Source organism: Ambystoma mexicanum, chromosome 2p (assembly GCF_040938575.1).
Source record: "Ambystoma mexicanum isolate Mex_15411 chromosome 2p, UKY_AmexF1_1, whole genome shotgun sequence".
NCBI lineage: Eukaryota > Metazoa > Chordata > Amphibia > Caudata > Ambystomatidae > Ambystoma > Ambystoma mexicanum.
The window spans coordinates 1,151,916,124-1,151,938,755 of NC_090923.1; the positions used below are offsets into that span (position 1 = coordinate 1,151,916,124).

Here is a 22,632-nt window from a genome sequence, read left to right on the forward strand (position 1 = left end):
TGGTTTTAGCGCTGGGAATGCGGGGGGGGTTCTCCCCAGTTCTGGCTCGAAGCCTTGGATTCGACCCCCCTCTGTCTTCTTTGCGGGTGGGAGGGTGACTGGGGGGAGCCGCTCACCTTTTGTTACGCCCGCGCCCTCCCTTCACCGGCGCCTCACACCATCTGTGCGCGTTGCACTGCCTCCTCCTCCCGCTGCTGTGCTCTGCAACGTTCCCAGCCCAGTCCGCTGGCGCCTGAGCATGAGCGGGGTCTCTGCTGGCTCGGTGTGCAGTGTTTCGGTCCCTGCAGGTGCCGAGCTCCAGGTTGTTGGGGTCCCCGCCTGGCTTCTCCTTCACCCCCGATCTCTCCACCTTGTGGCGCGGTTCCATTCTCTCCCCGGAGGTGGGCCCCTGCCCTGCTGCCACCGCGCTCTCACCCTCTGTACCCACGCGGCCTCCCAACCTTGTCAGCGGGGCGCCGTGGTGGCTGCGGGGCTCCCCCGGGCTGATGGTGTTCTGACCGCCTCTCGAGGGAGTCAATCTGCGTGCTCTATCGGGTCCGTTCTCCCCGTCCACGCCTCCACACCTGCCCCTTGTCGCTTTGCTTGCTGCGTGGCTCTCACAGCGTTCCTCGGAGGGGGATGGGCACCCGTGTCACAATCCTGCGGCGTCGCCTCCGCTGAGTCCACAGGGGCGATTTCCCCTTACTTCAATGCCTGCGGCCTCTGGAGGTAATCGGGTGGAGTTTTATATGCAAATTCTCTCGGAATTGCTATTTTTCAGCGGCCCGGCGGGAGCGCGGCTCAGACGCGTCTCCCTGCGCTGGCGGCCATCTTGGAATCACTGTGAAAAGGATTTTTTTATGAAATTCTCAGCTAGGCATGTGTAAAGTTTTCAAACCATTATGTGATCCCTGCTTCCAGGAGTTTTCATGGTCTTTTACATAAGGCATACATTCCATTCCTGCATCCATGCACACTGTTCTTTAACCATTGAAGTTTAAAATGCTCCTTTTTTCTTCGGTTTGAGACTTTACTGTTGCTTTTTCTGTACAAAATATTTCATTCTGCACTATCTGATGAAGACGTCTGTGGGACTTTGAAAGCTAATACTTTGTTCCATCTCTGCATAGTATCTTCAGTTAGTCCAATAATAGGCATCAAAATCTGCATCTTGTGTGAAAAGAACTGTCATACATTCTAACACCCTTTTTATGAACAGGAAATAGTACTGCCCTTATTCAGAACATTAAGAATAATCATAGCACTAAAACACTACAAAGTAAAGGAAGCTAAATATATGGGTACTACTTAAATATATTTATTAGCACACAATATATTTCCAGACTCATACATTTTAAATAGTTTAATGCAACAGCCAACTACAATAACATCATACCTTGGGGAAGGCATTGGCATAGCTCTCAACTCGCAAGCTTTGGGAGGATGTCACTCACATTGGAAATAGTTCAAGCACCCGCCAAGCCCCTTACATATCCATATAATTCAATGGGCTCTCAACCACCCAAAATCAAAAGTATCTGCTTTCACCTGCCCTGGGGCCCTATATGGTTGGAAGGTGTGCACAGAGCATACTGCATACATGCCAACATTCCAACGCACCTGGGAGGGCAATTTCGTCAGAATAATTGACGCTAGAATGATTTTAGGCGGGAGAATGAAAAATAAGCAATATTTTTCACTGAAAAATCTGGAGTATCCCACCTAAATCAGGAGGGACGGCATGTATGATACTGTGATAGTCACCATAAATAGTTTGAGATGCTAAATCCATCTGGGGTGAGGAGAAATGTCCATCCAACATGTGACTGGTAATGTATTTCAATGTTTCCCTTTCCTACCACCCCAGGCTGAAACACGACACGTTTCCAGAAACATTGCAACAAGTTTCATCAGCTAGTTCCCATTTGCGCTGTATTAAACATTCCTTGTCTCCCTTTCTGGTGTAGCAGTTCACAACTGGCGTCCTCATGTCTAAGAACATATAATAGGTGTGAAACAATCTATCATAAGAACGGACTGGATAACTACCACAGAAAGGATGCAAAGCTATCGCTGGCATGTTTCATTATCCATACTGGATACGCCTCTTGGATTCCTACACCTCAATTTACATGAATTCCCCAAAGCCTACTGGAGCACGCAATTTTTAAGACTTCACATGAAGTTGTTGCTGACCGGTGAGGTTATGGTAGTGTGGCAAAGGGGTCAGGATTTTGATGGCTCGAGTAAGTATTGCTCAGGGAAGCAGTGATGAGAAGCAAACTTTAAAGCACAATTTAATTATAAGTCCTTCCTTGCAGGCTCAGCGCAAGCTATTTTGAGGTTGTTTTGTGGTAATATTGAATGGATGAACTAAGAAGAGTTCAGGGACCAATTGTCCGGACACAAAACCTCGTTTACTTCTAAATTCTTACAATTTTAAGAAAGATTGGACTTTATGAACGGTTTTAAATATTTGTCTATGTAACAATGTATGTTATATGAAATAGATTTCAAGTTTTATTGAATGTTTGTATCTTATCCTAGCATGCTTTGAAATATGTAATGCTATGTTATGTGAAAGGTCACTTTGTTTTGTGACCATAACACATAAATACCATTTTTTTGTAATAGTTCTCTTTTTGCATTTTGCACATATTATCATCTAGCCTACTGTCGTCTGGAATGAATAACAGATCTTGTTGTACCCTCCTTAATCCCAGCAACAATGCAGAAAGATCTTCCAGTATCCTCGCAACTATCAAAAGCTTTCGATAGTGGCTGACTCGAGTCTTTAACATCCCGACAGGTGGAAAACACTTTAAAAACTGTAAGCTCCTGATCCAAGGCCCACGACCGAATATACCCTCGTCTAGCTAGCTATCACTATCACTTCTAAAATTGCTGCTGTTTAAATCAGTTGATGGTTTAATAAGTCAAAGTCTAGCATAAACAAGTAGAGCGTTTACTTTCAACTGCGCACACTCGGCCATATGCAAAACCTTATATACTGCAGTCCAAGAAATCCTTGTGACACACAAAGTACCTAGCCCCGCCCACACTCCACTGTTTGCGTTTCAGAAAGGATCTGCGTTGAGCGCCTCGTTCTCGCCTTTGCTCTTAATGTAACCGACATGCTGATTGGTTGTCGTATATTCTGCACTCTTTGCCGAGTATTCTGATTGGCTTTCCATGTCCCCTCGCCTGCTCCTTGACCGGTGCGGCACGTCTACCTCTCTTCTCTGCCAGAAATGGCCCAGCCGGCTTCGCTACTGTCTCCACCAGCCCCTGGGGGAGAAGAGGAGGAGGCGGAGGATGCCTCGCCCCGACTATTGCCTCGTTCCTCCCCTACGCCTAGACCCCGCCCATTCGATGAGGAGGCTGCCCCACGGGGAGAGGCCAGTGGGGAACGACGCGTGCGCTTTGCTGACACGTTAGGACTCCCCCTGGTGGCGGTGCAGTGCTACGATAGTCGGTGTTGCACCGAATTCCCCGGGCTCCCTCTGTTGGAAACTCAGCGCCATGGCAGCATGTGCTGCTCAGAAACCATAGGGTACCCTCTGGTGGCGGCTCAGGGCCATGGTAGCCTGTGCTGCAACGAGGCCTGTGGACTCCCATTGGTGGAGGCTGAGTGCTGTGCCAGACTTTGCCCTGCTCAGTCCCCTGATCCTGCCCAGGAGCTCGGAGCCCTGGGGCACTCTGAGCAGGGCCTGCAGAGTTTCTATCTTTGCCCCACCTTTCTTCTTCCTGCCTGCCCACAGCAACTAGAACAGAGGGTACAGTCAAGCGGAGTGGAGCTGGAGAGCCTATTGCCCTGTCCCACTGATGCTCGAGCCCTACGTGGCGTGTTGCGCGTCCTCAACATCTCCTACCGCAAGAGTGTCTATGTGCGGGCCACTTTTGACCGCTGGGCTTCATTCTACGATCACCCTGCTGACTACCTTGCTCCATGTGACGATGGTCGCACTGACCAGTTTGCCTTCCGCCTAGCCTTTGCCCCACCGTACACCCACGATGGTGCCCGTTTGGAGTTTGTGGCACGCTACGAGACGCCAGACCAGATCTTCTGGGCCAATAATGGGGGTAGGAACTATGGTGTGGTGTTGAAGGCCACAGGGAGCACTCCAGTGGCGCCACCTTTTAAACCTGTGTTTTGGGAGCTGGAGCACAGACGGCTGAAAAGTTGCTTGAAACCACTGAAAAATAGGTAACTCGGCCCTCCTGAGGCCAAGTGTGCAATGATAATCGATACAATTCAGGTTCGTTGCTGAATCAGAGTTGTTATCAATTATCAACTGGTGACATAGTGATTGATCATTTTTGCCCATGGTTAGATGCTCTGGCATTCATATTTTTCTTCCGTTGCACATCCCATGCATGGTTTGAATCCGTCGGTACTACCAAGTAGGGCTGGGCGATATATCGAGTTTTGGATGTATATCGATATATTTTCAAAATCTATGTAGGATGAGACAATATCATATATACATTTATTACTAATACTATTTTTTTATTTACATTTTGATATTTACACAGCTGTGTGTATTCTCAAACAGGAACCCTGTGTTTGCACTTTATTTTGATCAATGTCTTATAAATAAAGGTGTTTGTGACGTCTCACATGTAGTTGGCGGCTTACGACTCAGCATTTAACCCACATAAACAATATCGAGATACATATCTCCATTGAGCCCAAAAATATCGAGATATGACTTTTGGTCCATATCGCCCAGCTCTACTCCCAATACTTATTTCCCACTCCCATCAGTCCCTGCACCATCTCCTCATCCAAGCTTGGCTTTACCTCATCTCAAGCTTGACGTTTAGCCACATGTTCTATTCCTTCGTGTTCATTGAAAGTTGAAGGAATACTTTCACATCTATGTTTTAATGCTTATAGCTAGCAGTGCATCTAAAAAATAAGTCTGTTGGGAGATTATTCGTCATTAGCTAATTAAACTCACATTCACTTGGACTGGCAAGAGTCTGCAACTTAATTTATAAACACATATTTTATTTTCCGTAAGGGCTTTTGTAGCACATTCAGATGACCATGAAGCCACTTCAGGACGAATATAAGGGAGAAAGTCTGGAATGAACTCTCTGCATTTTGTGTAGGATTTTCGCAGGGATTCTACCAAAGATTTCACTATAGGCAGGGTCTATCATTTGCATGGAGAGGCATTATTGTGTTTGAAATCTGTAGAAAGGCCAAGATCTCCCACAGGAGCAGTAGATGGAAGAAAGCTATTTTAGAAACTGTGTTTTTTGCTTGGAGTCAGGTAGGGGACAGGAGTGAGGGTGTTCACTCAGTTCTCATGGCCTTTAAAAGGCAGAATGCAGGTAAAAAAAGCAGTAGCTAATGTGTGGTTTTGTTAGGACGTTGGTCTTCATAGTGACTTTAACTCAGATAAGCATTTGCCTTGAATATCTGTCTATAACCACTGCCCATCACCCTTCTGAGGATGATACATTGAGTACCATTACATTTAGTTATAACCACTATTATTGCTTTATTGTTATACACAGATGGTGACCACTTGGCCACCACTGAAGCATTCAAGTTTGAAGTGTGGATGATTAAAGTCAGCATATGTGAGATAGTCAGTCTTCTGGTGGTTGAGAATGTGCGACAGTATGGCTATATTTAGATTGCAGAGGATCGGACACAAAACCAATCCCTTGGTTATAACACAAGAGATTTGTGGTAGTGGTCAACAGGAAGGAGACTATTCTCACCTACATAACCCGCCCAGGACACGATGGTGCAAGGTTAATAGTTGGAGCAGGGGATTGGTGACACTGAGAGGTGGGATGTATTTGAAAGGGGTGAGCAATATTCCTTCCCAAGAAAAACGTGGTTCAGTCTGAGAAGTATAAAACAGGAAGCCATACTGTTCATTACAAGCTATTGAAAAAAGTGAATTATTGTGATAAGTGCACAATACAATTGAATTGATGTAAATTCTGCCAAAACATACAATACAGATGCGTTGAATGGGGCCACAGGTTGTCATGATCTACAGTATCCAGTGGACTAGTAGAATCAAGGTACAGTTCCATGCTTGATCCCGAGAGTAGCTCTTCTCTAGTATTTAGAAGGATTGCTTTGGTACCTCTGTCCACAAGTAAGCTAGCATGATAATCCAGAGTCAGTTCTGTTCTATGTACGATGGGAGCTGTGAGTACGTTTTTTAACAGCATGTCAAGGGTTGGAGTTGTATTGGAAGTTGGCAATTGTTTCTGAGTCTACAGATGGCTTCTTCATTTATAGGGTGATTATAGCATGCTTCAGTTTCGTTGGCCCTTAAACCCTAGCTGAAGGGGGCATTGATAAAAGCAGGCATCAGTGAAGACATTACAAATTGATTTAGTTTGGTGATTTTAGAATGGTGCCAGGGTGAAGTTGGAAAGAGATGTCTTGCTTTCTAGATCAGCTCATGTGACCAAAAGGGAGAATAGTGAGGGGCGCATCATTGGTAGCGCAGGAGACTTGCTTGTCTTTTGAAAGTGCAGCATCAGCATCACTAAGCTTCTTCAAAGTAATGCGGAGACGGCTTCCTTGAGAGGCAAAATCATCCTATCAGTAATGTGTAATAATTCATTTGTTGAGTTGGCCACAGAGGCTTGTAGTGTAATTTGTCAGCATTTGTGATCCTGGATGAAACACGTGTTTCGGGATTGGGCTTGTACCTCAATCAGATAATTTTTGATTTTCTCCAGAGGTGCTTTAGTTGCCTATCATGGAATTTTAGTTTTTATAGCAGTTAGATGAATTATCCATCACATCTTAAGGTAATCAAAACAGACGACTGGAAAAAGATCTGAGTTGCTGAGCGAGGTCGTTCAGCTATGTAGGGAACCGGCCTTCTTTTTGGTGGGTTTTGGAAAATATCCATCACAAACAAGCAGCTGATAGATCTGATGGCTACATTCTCAAAGGAGTTGTAGAGTAAGAGTGGACCAGTGGTTTCCAAGCAAGAAATGTTTTTGGAGTAAATCATTCACCCCTATTTCCCTAGCCATCTTCAGTATTTTATAATTACAATGACTGAGAACAGAGATGAGTGAGAGGGAGGACTCAAACCAAGATTTAGTGATCTTGAGAAATTGAAGTCTGTGATCAACAATGTAAAATGTTATCCTTTAATTTAGTAGACCTCTTTTGAGTGCTGTTTAAAACGAGGGTGCTCATTGGGAGATAGATTTAAAAGCTGCAAAGGTCCATTTCTGCCTACCAATCTCAGAGAGTACGGGGCAGTGGTGGTGAAGGGTGTATTGGGGGCAAATGAGGCCAAATGGTGCGTAGCTGCGATGCACTAGTTTTACTCTGTTCATTTGATTTGTTTTCTGTGGGTCTGATGTTCTGGTCAATACTTAGAGATGGCCAAGTAGTGCCTGGAGACTTGTTTGGGTGATAGCCTGTGAGAAACCTGAAGGTGTCTCATCCGTTAGTCCCCAGGGATCTGTCATCCAGGTGGCCATGACACAGCCATCGCTATTGGATCCAGTTCCTGGGGTGGACCAGTGCGGGAGGATCACCTGGATGGTGGGTCTTGTGGGAGTGTGACACAGAAGGGTGAGACGTGGTATCCCCTTCCTTATAACACCTTATCCCCATCCTACCAGGTAGGATACCTAGAACCTTAACTTCCCCCCTTTTCCAACACAAACACTTTCTCACTGACAGTTCATCATGAGCGACAAAGGACTAACAACAGAGCCGGATACCTGACATGTCCCAACACAAGGGTCAGGCAGATTCAGGCAATAACTGATAATTACAGAAACCTGACTTCCATCACACTTCCCCAAAAGGCGGAGCATGAAAGCACACTCTGGGCAAGGCAAAAAGCACAAGGAAGCAGCAGTTTGAGATGGCAGTTTAACCCGAGGAGAAAGGCAGCGAGATAAGAGAGGACGACAAGGAGGGAATTACCCTTGCCCTTTTCAACACAGAACCGCGACTTTCAAGAAGCATAAGAAAGGAAAAGAAACGTAAGACCGGGAATTGCAGCTGACGAACAGTGTAGCGTGTGTCAAAGGTACACTGGGCCCTCCCGCATTGATAGCCAAGGCGGGGAGAAGCGATTGCCACTGTAGTACTGACCTTGACTCCGACAACAAAGCAACACCAACAAGCTTACCACAGCCGGTGAGTTGGAGAAACTGATAGCAGACCGGACTGTTTTTTGCTCATTGTTGCAAGCAGTAACATTGTATGAAGAAAGACAACTTGTATACAATCTAACTTTAATTCAGTTTAACTGTAAAAGCGAAATGGGTACCAGATACAGAGTGGTTCGGCGCCACGTGGGTGCTCACTCGAAGGTCTCTGTCTGGTGCCACGCTGCCGAGCAGGGAAGCATTTTTGAACTGTGAAATCGAAGTGGTCCTGCAGCGGGTTACGTTGAATCCTGTGTACTTTGAAGGTCTTCGATTGTCTGTAAACTGAAATTGGTTTGTAAACTGAAATTGGTCTGAGCCCGGCAGAGGGGGACTAACTGTAGAAAAGGGGTCTGAGTCCGGAAGAGGGGGATCCTGGGTGAACAGTGTGATGCTGAAGATGCATTGGAGGGACAGGGCCTCCATGTCCTTGTCCTATACTCCTTTATCATGTGTGTTCTGTGTTGTTTTCTGCACAGGAGTCGATGTGGGACTCCTGGCAGTGCAGCTCTTCCTCTTTTTTGGTTGTGGTGAACAGAGACCCTTGGGATTTCCTTATGGCACCCATGTGTGGGGGTACAACCCTGTACCCCTAGCGTATGTTTTTGAGGACCTGTATGTGGCCCACAGAGCAGGGTATGGGCTGGTGGCAGCTCCAATGCTGAATTTGACAGGTGCTCTGAGTATCCTCCATTTTGGGATCCCCAGGCCCTGCCATTGGAATCAGTTGATTCCTGATAGGAGACAAGATGGCCCCTGTGGCCTCTTGGTTTCTATTGCCTGTTTCCTTGCGTTCCCAAAGTCCTGGGAAGCCCTGACTCTGTCTCTTCCCCTGACTGGCTGTTGGGTGGAGGAACCATATATGGTATTGTGGGGAAGTCCAGGACAGACTGGCTAGAGCCTTCCCAGTGCCTGTATGTTGTGGATACACCCTCGGGGTGGGACCTGTGTGAATGGAGTGTGTGACCAATATGTTATGTTAAAGAAATGTATAAAGCGCGCAGTCACCCAGAGGGGTATCATGGCGCTAGAGAGGAAGGTAAATGATCCACCAGCCCAACAGCATCAGTCATCTAGAACAGATATGTTTTTAAAGCCTTTCTGAATGCCAAGTGGTTTGGCAGATTTTTACTGCAAATGGAAGATCATTCCATAGTTAAGCAGCGGCCACCAAAAAGAACAGACCACCAATACGAGAGTGGCAGAATGATGGCACACATAGCAAGCCTGCCGAAGCTGATCGCAATGAGCGATTTGGGAGATAGTGGGTACATTTAGTCCGTAGGTATTCTGCCCCTTGGTTATGCTGTGCCCAATGGACAATGCAGAGCACCTTGAACCCGATACACTGAGCCACAGGAAGCCAGTTCAAAGAACGCAGAACTGGCGAAATGTGGGCCCCATAAGGTGAACCCGTTGCCACCAGAGCGGCAAGATTTTGCAGGAACTGAAGCCATTGGACTATGCCCTTAGGCTGACACAGGTAAGGGGCATTACAGTAGTCCAAACGGCTCAACACCATGGCCGCAAACACGGGCAGATGCAGGATGGTCGGTAACAGGGGAAGCACCTTTCTCAATATTTTAAGATGGAAGTGGCCAGTTTGACACACCACTGATACTTGAGCATCCATAGAGAGAGAAGCAGACATAACCATTCCTAAATTATTCACTTTAGCCACCGGGAAGAGAACCAAGAGAAGATAGCTGAAAGATAGACACCCAGAGTGAAGGATCGGGAGGTGGGGTTCCACCACCAGCACCTCCGTCTTGTCTCCATTCAACTTCAGCCAATTATGGTTCATCCAATCTCCCACGGCCATCAGGCACTGGTGAAGGCCTGATGACATCTCAGCCTGATCTAGATCTAAACGGATCATGATCTGAGTGTCATCGGCATAAGAATAGGACCTAACGCTGAAGGAGCGGATGAGACGCACTAATGGCCAAATATAAATGTTAAAAAGAATGGGAGACAAGGCGGAGCCCTGCAGCATCCCGCAACCAAGGTGGCAGGCACCAGAGAAAAAAGGAGGGAGAGAAAGGATTCGAGTTCTATCAGCCAGGAATGAAGAAAACCAGGCCAACACTTGAACGGAAATTCCAATTTGGGCCAGGTGGGTCAACAGTGCAGGGTGGACATCGGTGTCAAAAGTCGCTGATAGGTCAAGTAAAATCAGGGCGCCAACACCCCCCCTGCATCCACCAGCCTGGCCATATCATCGTGCACCAAGACCAAAACACTTTCCGTACCCCGGCCGGGCCTGAAGCCTAACTGGGTGGGGTCAAGAAGTTCTGAGGACTCCGAGAAGGGGGATACAAGTGGTGAAACCAAAGACTCCAGAAGCTTCATAAGAAAAGGCAGGAGAGAGATGGGGTGAAAATTAGAAAAAAGTGAAGGATCCAACGAGGGCTTTTTCAAAAGTGGAATCACCGTAGCAACCTTAGGTTCTGGGGGATGCACCCCCGACTGGCAGGAGGTGTTAATAGCTATTGTGATCTCCCTCAATAACTCAATATGCACTTCATGTTATGGGTGTCTGGTTTCTGTGTGTGTGACACAATGAATGAGACGGCTCTGCCTGAAACTGACACGAATGCAGTGTGGTGTGCTGAAGGGCTGGGTTCTTGCCCATATCCACATTCCTTGTTATGGGTGTCTGGGTGGAAGAGAACGGCTTGGATGCACTGTGAGCCTAATTGGCTGTCTGCCTGCATGAATGCCCTCCTGAATGATTGGCGGCCTGAGCTTAGCTCAGCAGTGTGAATGAGGGATCTGTGTATATCTGGTGACCTCTCACTGACCAAATTGTTCAGAAACTGAAGTTGAAACTTGAAGCTGCTTATCCTTGAAGCCCAGTTGGAAGAAGAAGGTTTGCTACTGTTTTCCTTTGACCCGATCTGAAAGCTGTCGAGTCTGTCGAGGACTGATCCGAGAGAGAACCGGGCTAGGAGACCTCTCCCCAAGCTATGAGGGAACATCATGCAGAAAGCTGATCTTCACAGAAGCACCCTGGAAGCCAGTCCCGAAAGGCTGTCGACCGGAGACGGGGTCCGCTGAGGAATCACGAATTGAAGCACCCGGACATCGAGGTCGTCGAAGACCATTGCCGTCGACCGGGGTTAACTGCTGGAAGCCAGTCGAGACGTGTTGCCCAGAAGCGGGGACCGCTTGATGCTGTGCTGCTCGATGACAGGAGTCACACACTCGACCTTTTGCCTAAGAACATTGAAACAAAGGACTAACTTGTCATCACTGTCAACCGCTTTGTCCCGCTGGAGAAAGTCGAGGTTGTTGACGAACCGAGGAGAATCTGCCAGTGGGTTTCCTGCCACCCGAAGTCCTGAAAGACGCCAACAAGGTGAAGATCCGAAAGCCAGCCGTGGTCGAGTCGCGATTGTCGAAACCGACACCCAACGGCCACTGCCAGGCCTACGTTCTTCATCGAGTCTGCTTTGCGGCAACATACTCTTGTCATTAAGGTGCACCGCACGCCTCGTCCTCACAGGATGTCCACGACCGATCGGCGACGAGCACCACCAAGATGGAAGCTGCTGTCCCGACGACAGTGTTAACATTTTCTTTGTGGAATCTCAACGCCCTGTGGCTCCTGCTTTAAAGAGAGTCCACCCACGAGGGATCCGTCGAAGAAACTCTGCTAAACTCGGGTACATTGGGCTAGTAAAACATTTTAGCAGGAAACAAGACTATTTAAAACATATATGGACTGGGCTTGTTGATACCCTTTATTTACAGGTTGACCAGGTGAGGGAATCCTCGCACAGAACTGCCTCTAGGTAGAAGGGGTAAGTATTTCTGCCATTGTTTAACCCAACTCGTCTTCCTTCCTATGTCTGATGTTGATTCACATTGCTGTTTAATTTGTATGCCATTGGAACTGTCAGCATGTTAAAGGAGTCAATAGTTAACTGTGGTACCACATAGACATTGTACATATTTACCGTATGATATTTGCCAAAGCACAAAGTGTGTTATTGATTGTGTATATATATTGAACTTTATTTATATAAAGATCTGTGTCATAACATAGTGTGTAGACATTCCTTTGTGGGGGATTGGAGACTACACTGTACTTAAGAACCAGCCTGCATCACCTCCTGAGAGCTTAAGCCTTGGTTGCTCGTCCATTACTACCTTATAGAGAACCTTGGCTGGGGTGCTGTGTGCTTCTACTCGGTCATATAGAGGGCAGGAGTGCAGATAACCCCCCTCCAGTCTTTACACTGGTGGCAGCGGTGTGATGTTTTTTTTTTTTAGAATCAGAGTGTAACCTTGTCACCTACAAAACATCCACACTTTGTTAATTTAAGGTTTAGTTGTGTACTAGGATAACTTCACTACAAGCAATGGAATCTATTGCAAATGGTAAATTGACTAGGATGAGCTTAGAGACTCTCCAGAGTGCTTGTGGAGCCAGGGAGCTAGACATTGAGGATAAGTCTAGGGCTGAGCTGATAGCTGCCCTGGTGGACTACCAGACTGATTGTGATGCTCTTGATGAGGGGTGGGGGGTGATGAAGCCACTGAGGACCCTGCTCCTGGGGTTGTTATTGAATCTGTGCCTGGGAGTGCCACCTCTCCTGCTACCACCATTCCGAAACACAGCATTGTTTCTTCAGGGAATGCATTGGAACTTAAATTGGCCTATGAATATAAAAAGTTGGAAATTGAAGCTGACTTAAAGAAGGAGGAGTTGGCACAGCAAGTGATACTCAAAGATAGGAATCTTGAACTTAAAAACAAGTACACTGAATGTCAGAGAATCGAGCTAGAGAAAGCTAGATTGGAGACTTACCCAAACCAGTTGAGAGTGTCAGGTCCCCTGTCACCACGTTTATTAAAGATTTGGTTGGTGTGTATGTGGATGGTTCTGATATCCTCCAATGGATTGAAGCATTTGAAATAGCTTGCAGAATCCATGATGTTGATAAAAGAGATTGGTCAAAGTGTTTGTTAAGTAGAGTGCCTCAGACTGGTTATGACTATTCTGAAACTTGAGTGTGGAAGAAAGGGGTCGGTATGAGTGCATGAAATCTGCTTTGATTGCAAGTTTGGCAAGACACCTACCCAATACCTTAAAAGGTTCAGGGAATATAAGAAAAGAGAGACTGTGTCTGGGGTTGACTGGGTGAGTGCTGCACATATGAACATGATGAGGTGGATTGATAGATACAAGGTGAAAACTTTTGTTGAATTGTCCCACCTTTTTGAGTATTTTTCTGACGCCTATTCACCAGAGCTGCGTTAGTATGTTGCTGACCAGAACATTTTGGATCCCTTTAAGCTGGCCAGGCTGGCTGACAAATTGGTCTCCCACCGGGTGTCCCCTAAGGAACCCAGTGGGAAGGAGAAGGACAAAGAGAAAGGGGCCTCTCGGAAGTCTGAGGAGTCCCAAAAGCATTAATTCGGGTAAACCTTAATGTTCCTCTCCTAAGAACCAAACATCTAGTGGGGATAAGTCTAATGGGGGTGGGAATAAGAGTAGCGGGTCTCCTGCTGCAAAGTAGGCTCCTGGTGGTACCAGTACCATACCGCACATTCTTGGCACTTGTTGGGACTTTGGGGCTGTGGACCACAAGAAGGGTGACCCCAAGTGTAAAGGTAAGGCACTTGGAGTCCAGGCTGTCAGCCTGACCTACCCTTATTTCATGCCTGAGGTGGAGTCCACTGTCCTCCCCTCCTCTACAGGAATCACATTTGGGGCTCCTGCAGAGATTTCCCTGGTGTCCTTTGAGGTCTGGGACCAGTACGCAGAAGTACTGGCTACTATCCCACGAAACACCCACAGATTTTTTAGAAGTGTCCTCCTGAATGGCCAGCCTTCTACTGGTTTGAGAGACACTGGGGCAAGTATGACAGTGGTGGACAGCACCCTGCTCATGTCAGAGGACTATATAGGTGCTCCTCTTAGCACTACCAGGTTAGCTGGTGGGCCTCTGAAATTCTCTCCTGTTGCCCTAGTCACCATTGCAATTGCGGACAAGACAGCGAAGCTTCCCGTACTGGTTCAGGACAATGTACCTGCCAACATCTTGTTGGGGAATGATCTAGTGGAGGTGGGGTGGATCTCGGATGGACTACCCCGGAGTTTTGCTGCAGTCACTAGATCGCAGGTTACACCGGGTCTGACTGATAGTCAGTTACCCAAGCCAAAGGTGAGACCCAAGGCAAGATGGAAGAGCAAGAAGGTCACCTCTGTGAAGGGGGCTCCTTCTTCTCCTCCTGCTGCTTCAGCAGCACCTACTGGGATTTAGGCTCTGGACGGGCTGGGTCCAGTGGTAACCTGAGACTCAACTCCTGAGGGAGAAGAGCCAGAAGACCCTCCTGCGGGAGAGGTGTTCAACCCAGAGGATCACCCGGACTTCAATGCCTGCTGGCTGAAGGGGGGTCCTCTAAGGGAGACTTCTGCAAGGGTCAGAGAGAGTACCACTGTCTCGAGGCTCTAAGAAAACAGGCCCAAGCACACGATGAAGTGCCTAGGTCGTTTAAAAGCTATTGGGAGGGTGAGCTCCTTTGCAGTGAGCCCACTAAGCCTGAACTTGGTGCCCTCAAGAAGTTGGTGGTACCCCAGGTTTACAGGCCCTTCCTGTTGTAGTTGGCACATGAGGTGCCCTTAGCTGGTCATCTTGGGACCAAGAAGACTAAGCAAAGCCTCTCTGCACATTTCTACTGGCCACAGGTAGAAGTGGAGTGCCACTGCCAGACCTGTCCCACTTGTCATGTCTGGCAAGACTGGAGGCAATGTCATTGCCCCACTGCAGCCTTTGCCAGTGGTTGGCACACCATTTGAGAGGGTTGGCATCGACATTGTCGGTCCCTTAGACCCTCCCACATCCAGTGGACATCGGTTCATCCTGGTCCTGGTTGATCATGCCACCAGGTACCCTGAGGCTATACCCCTTTGGACCATTACTGCCAAGGTGGTTGCCAGGGCTGTCCTGGGCATTTTTACCAGAGTTGGATTCTCTAAAGATGTCGTCTCTGACCAAGGATCCAACTTCATGTCTAGTTGCATGCAAGCAATGTGGAAGGAATGCGGAGTAACATATAGGTTCTCCACCTCCTACCACCCACAGACCGATGGTCTGGTTAAGAGGTTTAATAAAACTCAAGGGCATGCTGGGTGCTTTGGAAGAGCCCCTAAGGAGGAAATGGGATATCCTCCTACCATGCCTGCTGTTCGCCTATAGAGAAGTGCCTCAAGAGGGTGTTGGTTTCAGCCCCTCTAAGCTTCTCTTTGGACATCCTGTGAGGGGGCCCCTTGCCTTAGAGAAGGTTTGGAAGCCTCCCCTCGGAAGTGGGGGACTATGTGTTAGGCCTCAGATGAAGGATGAGACAGATGATGGGCCAGGCAACAACAAATCTTAAGGTGATTCAAGAATTGAACAAGTACTGACACGACCTATAGGCCTCGCAAGTAGATTGGACCCCAGGATGGGAGATCCTTGTGATGGAGCCTACCAATCCTCGAGCTTTGACAGATAAGTGGACTGGACCCTTCCGGATAATCTCCAAGATGGGCATAGTCAATTATCTGGTTGACATGGGAGTTCCCGGGGTAGTCCCTCGGGTATTCCACGTTAACAGACTCAAGCCTTTCCACAGGTCAGAGGAAGTCTCATGTCTTCTGCTAGCTTCAGAGCAATAGGAGAATGAGAGTGAGCCCCTTGCTGATTTGCTGCATAGCAACCCTCAGGTTGGCTCAGTGGAGGGAGTACATCTCTCTCCAGATCTGACACCAGAGCAGTAGAGGGCCTGCGGGGCTTTGCTCCGGCAGTATGTCACTCTGTTCTCACTGACTCTGGGCCTCACCCCCTGGTGCTGGCACGAAATTGACACTGGTGACAGTGTACCTGTCAAAAGCAGGTGCTATCGAATGTCAGATACTGTGAAGAACCACATCCAGGCTGAGGTAGCCAAGATGTTGTATCTGGGTGTAATTGAACCCTCAACCAGTCCCTGGTCCAGTCCAGTGGTCTTTGTCCCCAAGGCAAGTACCCGGGCAGGTACCAAGGATTGGCGGTTCTGTGTGGACTACTGAGGGGTCAATGCCGTCACAAAAAACTGACGCGCACCCATTTTATTATTATTTTATTTATTTATTTCTATTGCACCAGTAACTTGCAAGTTTCGGGGCGCAGAGACATAGACACGGGAGACAAACAAAAAATGTACGAGACATGAGCAGTGGGCTTACTGGAGTATCGCTGGTGAAGAGGTTAGTTGAAAATATGTTTCTTCTCTAGTTTGCGAAAACGAAGATAATTAACTTCCTTTCTTATGATGGTGGTTAGGTTATTCCATAGCCCTGCTGTAAGGATGGGAAAAGATTTTTCCAAGCCCAGTTTATGCTTGTGGATGGCCACTGTAATCATGATTTGGTCTGACGATCTTAACATGCGATTAGGTGCGTATGGGAGTATTTTAGTTTTTAGATACTCAGTGCTTTCCCATGGATGCATCTGTGGGCTCGGGTAAGGGCCTTGAACTGAATTCTGTTTTCAACTTTGAGCCAATGAAACTATTTTCTGGCGACACTGATGTGGTCAGATTTGGTTTTGTTCTTAATGATCCTTACAGCGTTATTTTGTATGATCTGGTAGGCTTGGGGACATTTTTTATTTGACCCTAGCATCAATGCATTGCCGTAGTCAAGGCGGGATAGTATGGTAGCCCTTGCTACGGTGGCGCAGTTACCCTCAGATAGGTACAGCCTAATGGCTTTTAGGAGTCTGAGATAATAGGTGCATGTTTTTTTCATGTATTGCGTCTGAGCCTCGTCCCCCAGAGGTGCTTCCAGCATCATGCCGAGCGTTTTAACTGTGTCCAGTACTATAATTTGGGTGTTCTCAATCTGGAATGAGCGGTATTCTGGCGGCAGGGTGGCTCTGACCTGATGGGATCCGAAGACCATTAACTCGGTCTTCTTGCCGTTTAGGCACATCGAGTTAGTGTCCATCCACTATTCAATAATGGAATAGACCAGTGCTGATGAGCTCGTGGATACCATAGGTTCTGCCACATTTGTTAGCACCTTTGACCTTACCTCAGGCTATTGGTAAATGGCTCGGACGGACCAGGCCAAGGAAAAAACTGCTTTCTCAACACCTTAGGGGCTCTACCAGTTTAGAGTCATGCTTTTTGGGTTGAAGAGTGCACCTGCCACCTTCCAAAGATTAGTCAACCATGCGCTCAGTGGGCTGGAGGCCTTTTGTGTGGTCTACCTAGATGACATTGCTATCTATAGTTCCACCTGCAAAAAGCATTTGACTCATTTGGATAGGGTGTTGCAGGCCTTGCGAAGGGCTAACCTCACTATCAAGGCCACCAAGTGCCAGATAGCTCAGGGGAAGAGCTTTTGTGGGCCTCACTGGTTATTACCGCAACTTCATGGCAGACTATGGAACCATAACTGCCCCTCTGACAGCTCTGACTTCACCCAAACAACCGAGGAAGGTTAATTGGACGGACGACTGTCAGAGGGCCTTTGTTGCTTTGAAGGAAAGTCTGTGTAGGGCACCTGTGGTGTGTGTGCCTGACTACAGCAAACCCTTTATTGTTCAAACTGATGCCTGTGACACCGGAATCAGGGCTGTCTTGTCCCAGTTAAATGACAAAGGGAGGAAACTTCCTGTCAATTCATCAGGGCTACTGTTGAAAAGGAATGTTTCAGTATAGTTTGGAGCCCTAGATGTGTTGGGCCCTACCTTATGGGGGTCTACCTTCAAGGTTCAAACAGACCATAATCCCTTAAAATGGCTTATGCAGAAGAAGGGTGAAACCCCTAAACTGCTCGGGTGGTCTATCAGCCTCCAAGGGCTAGACTTTACTATTGAGCATAGACCAGGGAAGAGTCATGATAATGCAGATGGCCTTTCCAGAAGGTATTTTTACCGTCTGAATGAGGGTGTCGCTCTCGTGGGAGATTAGACCACCCTAACATCAGTCTGGGGGGAGGGGCAACTGTGATGCTGGAAATGCATTGGTGGGACAGGGCCTCCATGTCCTTGTCCTCTACTCCCTTATCATGTGTGTTCTGTGTTTTCTGCACAGGAGTCTATGTGGGGCTCCTGGCAGTGCAGCTCCAACCCTTTTTGGTTGTGGTGAACAGAGCCCCTTGGGATACCCTTATGGCACCCATGGGTGGGGGAACAATCCTGTAGCCCTAGCGTATGTTTTTGGGCACCTGTGTGTGGCCCACAGAGCAGGTTATGGGGTTGTTGCAGCTCCATGCTGAATTTGTGGGGTTATCTGAGTATCCTCCATTTTGGGATCCCCAGGCCCTGCCATTGTAATCAGTTTATTCCTGATAGGGGACAAGATGACCCCTGTAGCCTCTTGATTGCTATTGCGTGGTAACCTTGTTTTCCCAAAGTCCTGGGAAGCCCTGACTCTGTCCCTTCCCCTGACTGGCTGCTGGGTGGAAGAACCATATATGGTATTGTGGGGAAGTCCAGGCAAGACTGTTGAGTCTGTCGAGGACTGACCCGACAGAGGACCTGGCTAGGAGACCTCTCCCTGAGCTACGAGGGAACATCGTGCAGAAAGCTGATCTTCACCGAGGCACCCTGGAAGCCAGTCCTGAAAGGCTGTCAACCTGAGATGGGGTCCACCGAGGAATTTGAAGTAAAGCACCCGGACATCGAGGCCATTGAAGTCCATTGCCGTCGACCCTGGTTGGGAGGATTTCCGTAACCACTGGAAGCCAGTCGAGTCGTGTTGCCCAGAAGCAGGGACAACTTGACACTGTGCTGCTCGACAACAGGAGCCGCAACACTCTACCTTTTGCCTAAGAACATTGAAACAAAGGACTCCCTTGCCATCACCGTCGACTGATTTGTCCCGCCGGAGAAAGTCGAGGTCGGCGACGAACTGAGAAGAATCCGCCGGTGGGTTTCCCGCCACCCGAAGTCCTCAAAGATGCCAACGAGGAGAAGATCCGAAAGCCAGCCGTGGTCGAGTCCCCATCGTCAATGCTGACACCTGACGCTTGCTGCCGGGCCTACGTTCTTCATCGAGTCTGCTTTGCAGCAACAAACTCTTGTCATCGAGGTGCACCGCATGCCTCGTCCTCGCAGGAGTCCACAACCGATCCTCGGCGAGTAGCGCCAAGGTCAAAGCTGCTATTACGACGTGGAATTTCGACGCCCTGTGGCTCCTGCTTTAAAGGAAGTCCACCCACAAGGGTTCCGTCGATAAACTGTTGGAGAAACTCTTCTAAACTCAGGTACATTGGGATAGTAGAACATTTTAGCAGGAAACCAGACTACTTTAAACATAAATGGACTGGGCTTGTTGATACCCTTTATTTACAGGTTGTCCAGGTGTGGGGATCCTCATACAGAACTGCCTCTAGGTAGAGGGAGTCAGTATTTCTGCTATTGTTTATCCCAACTTGTCTTCCTTCCTATGTCTGATGTTGATTCACATTGCTATTTGATTTGTATACCATTGGAAATGTCCGCAGTTGGTGCATTTTAAAGGAGCCAAGAGTTAAATATGGTACCACATAGACATTGTACATATTTACCATACGAGATTTGCTAAAGCACAAAGTGTGTTTTTCATTGTGTGTATATATATATATATATATATTGAACCTTATTTATATAAATAACTGTGTTATCACATAACATAGTGTGTGGACATTCCTTTGTGGGGGCTTGGGGACTACACTGTACTTAAGAACCAGCCTGCATCACCTCCTGAGAGCTTAAGCCTTGGTTGCTCATCCATTGATACACTATAGAGAACCTTGGCTGGGGTGCTCTGTGCTTCTACTCTGCCATATAGACCGCATGAGTGCAGATAACCCCCCTCCAGTCTTTACAAACAGTAACACACCCAAGAAGCTTGTTGTGGCAAATGTGAATCTGACTGAGGGATGCATACAAATTGAAGTTGGTCTGAACCCGACTGAGTGAGGCTAATGGTGAAAGAAGGATCGGAGTCCATCTGAGGGGGATCCAGGGTGGTGAAAAGTAAATCGCCTGAAGTGAATATTGAGAGAAGACACCTTTCTTTGTTGTTTATGGTACATCAGGTCCTCTGAGGCAAGGGATTTTGCACAAAAGAGACTTGGGCATAGAAGGCATTGATGTTTGTGAAAGGAACTGTGACCTTGTACCAGAGAAGCCAAGGAGTGTGCTATGCTTGAGTGACCAGCCTTGTCCCATGCTAAAAATGTGGGGAAGGAAGGCCAAAGGCCTAACCATCTTCGCTTATCATTTTGTGAACACTTCTTTCTTTTTGTGAACATTATCCCACACTATTTTGTAGCATAGCGGTAAGGATGGGCAATATTCTTTCTTTTAGCATAGGCCCTTTTCATTTGACTAGACTCCACTGGAACTGTATTATTATTACTTGATGGTCGTAGCTTCTTCCCATCTTAGATCTAGGTTTAGATGGGCTTTTTTCACACCCCTGATGAAGTTCAATAAACGCCCTTGAACACGGAAAAATGTCAGGTATCTGCTGCTTTGAGAGACTTGTAAGATGTTGGATGCTGGCATGTTGTGGTTATTACGCACAATCATGAACGTTTCATTGATTTAGTTGATTGATAGTGAAGAAAGACTGGTTGGCAATAATGAAAGAGACCTACAGTGCTTAACTTGTGTTCGTAGTGAAACAGGAGGTAGGATTGGCTATGACAAAGTTCCTATAAATTATTGCCTTTGAACAGTCAAGCATATCTGTTCATTGTGCTGAGGTGAGTGCAATCGCAGTAGACATCGATTCCATTAATGTCTTTGACATTGAAGCTAGCTTGTAGTTCTTGAAATATTTGTCTTGTTTTGGTATTGGACTATTTGATTTCAGGGCAGGCAATGCCTGATATGCCCTGATTGTTTGTTTGTTTGTTATTTGTTTCTAGAGTAGGCTGTCTGCACCATGCCTTGGACTTAAGGATGGTTCTGGGGATCATCAATTGTCGGGGGGACAAGTCTGAATGATGTTGTTGGGTGTATGTACACAGTAATCCAGCAGTATGGTGGAGAGCTGGAAAACAATCATGAAGAAGGGCTGTAAATATCAGAGATTAACTATGATCACCAGGATATTCAAGGCAGCATTGGTGCTAGACCAAGAAAAGTGGTGGGTAAAGATAACAGGTTGTGATAAGGACCTTTCACTGAAGTCTGATTCGTCAGATCTTCAGGGAAAGTATTGGAGCCGTGAAGTAACATTCTTGACCCAAGCCATGTGATACAACAGATGAACATGCCAGGATGCAAAATTTGCACTCGCCACCAGCCACCGGCTAGTGATATTTTACTCTTGGCTAGTAAGAAATAGTGTGCTGTGTGTATGTGTAGAACTGACTTGGCAAGTGACTTTTTATGGCTCGCTAGTAGCTTGCAACTTGAATTTTTGCCAAGGTCAGGGGTCAATATGGGAAAAGCGAGGAAGGAATTTCCTCACTGTAAAATGGTGATTGATTGGTTTGGTTTATATTGATAAGTAGGCTGATTCTGATGGAATTAGAAGGACTGTTATTAGAAAGAGAATAATATGCCTACTCGTGCTCATTGTTTGCTTTCCATTAGGAGAGTTGGGTTATCTCCAGTATTTGTTTCCACAAGTTGACATATCATAAATGTTGTTATAGTCAAGATGCTGGCAAATGTTTCACTCTGCAAACAGAGGTTTTTCAAGGCTGAAGGAACAGGATTTTATTAATTGTACGTTAAGAGTAGGATGGTGCAGGGAAGGGGAAAGAATGACCATTAAAAAGACTGATTCACTGTTGATTATGCTCCTATCTGTGAAAATTGTCCAGTTAAAATGATCAAATATAGATGATCTAAATTAATTCAGTTACAGGAGAACCAAATAAATGCTATGGGTAATTGTCAGGCCAAGTGAAACCCGTGAAGGCATCTACCTTAAGCTTTTCTTCTTTGCAGCCTTTTCTGCAGCAGATAATTTTCATTCAAGTACGCTGGCTCTCTACAGCCCAGCTGAAGAATGCTGGAAAGTTACTGGTGGTCTTCTACGGGTTAAGCAAAACCTTGTAAGGATCCACGTTCTCCTTTGTAGCTCCAAACCAAAATATAGGGTTGACCTTTGGCTCAGTGACGAATGGAAAATATTGATGCAAGCTGGAAAAATGTTGGATGTGTCATCAGGTGGTCTGAGCTTTTAGTTTGGGTTTTCAGACTGTTACCTCGGTTCTCTTTCTCAAAGTCTTGCGTGACCTTTGACTTCAGATCCCTTGTAGTTCCTTTTGAGGATTGTCTTAACCAGTGACGTCAAGTTCTAGCATACATCAGTTTGGTTTCTGTTAACTTTCTCAGTGGTCTCTTGGAATTCTTGACTTCCAATTCCAGTCTTTAGTGGTTCTCTTGTTGCTCGCATCAGTGCCTTTCTCCAAGTACCCTGGGGAGTATGTGCTACCTTTCACATTTTCATCAATGGTCTTGTCTCAATGTGCCATAGAAACATGTGTTGTTTCCCAAG

The 22,632-nt window shown here is 47.0% G+C and overlaps 1 protein-coding gene across 1 annotated transcript in view; it reads left to right on the forward strand.

Annotated features, from left to right (window-relative positions):
* Positions 1 to 3,193: 3,193 nt before the first annotated feature.
* Positions 3,194 to 22,632, forward strand: part of PPP1R3F (protein phosphatase 1 regulatory subunit 3F) — a 209,376-nt gene continuing 189,937 nt past the window's right edge. Inside the window, exon 1 of the mRNA XM_069645258.1 lies at positions 3,194 to 4,186. Coding sequence (XP_069501359.1) covers positions 3,231 to 4,186 — 956 coding nt within the window. The 5' untranslated portion in view covers positions 3,194 to 3,230. The remainder of the gene's footprint in view (positions 4,187 to 22,632) is intronic.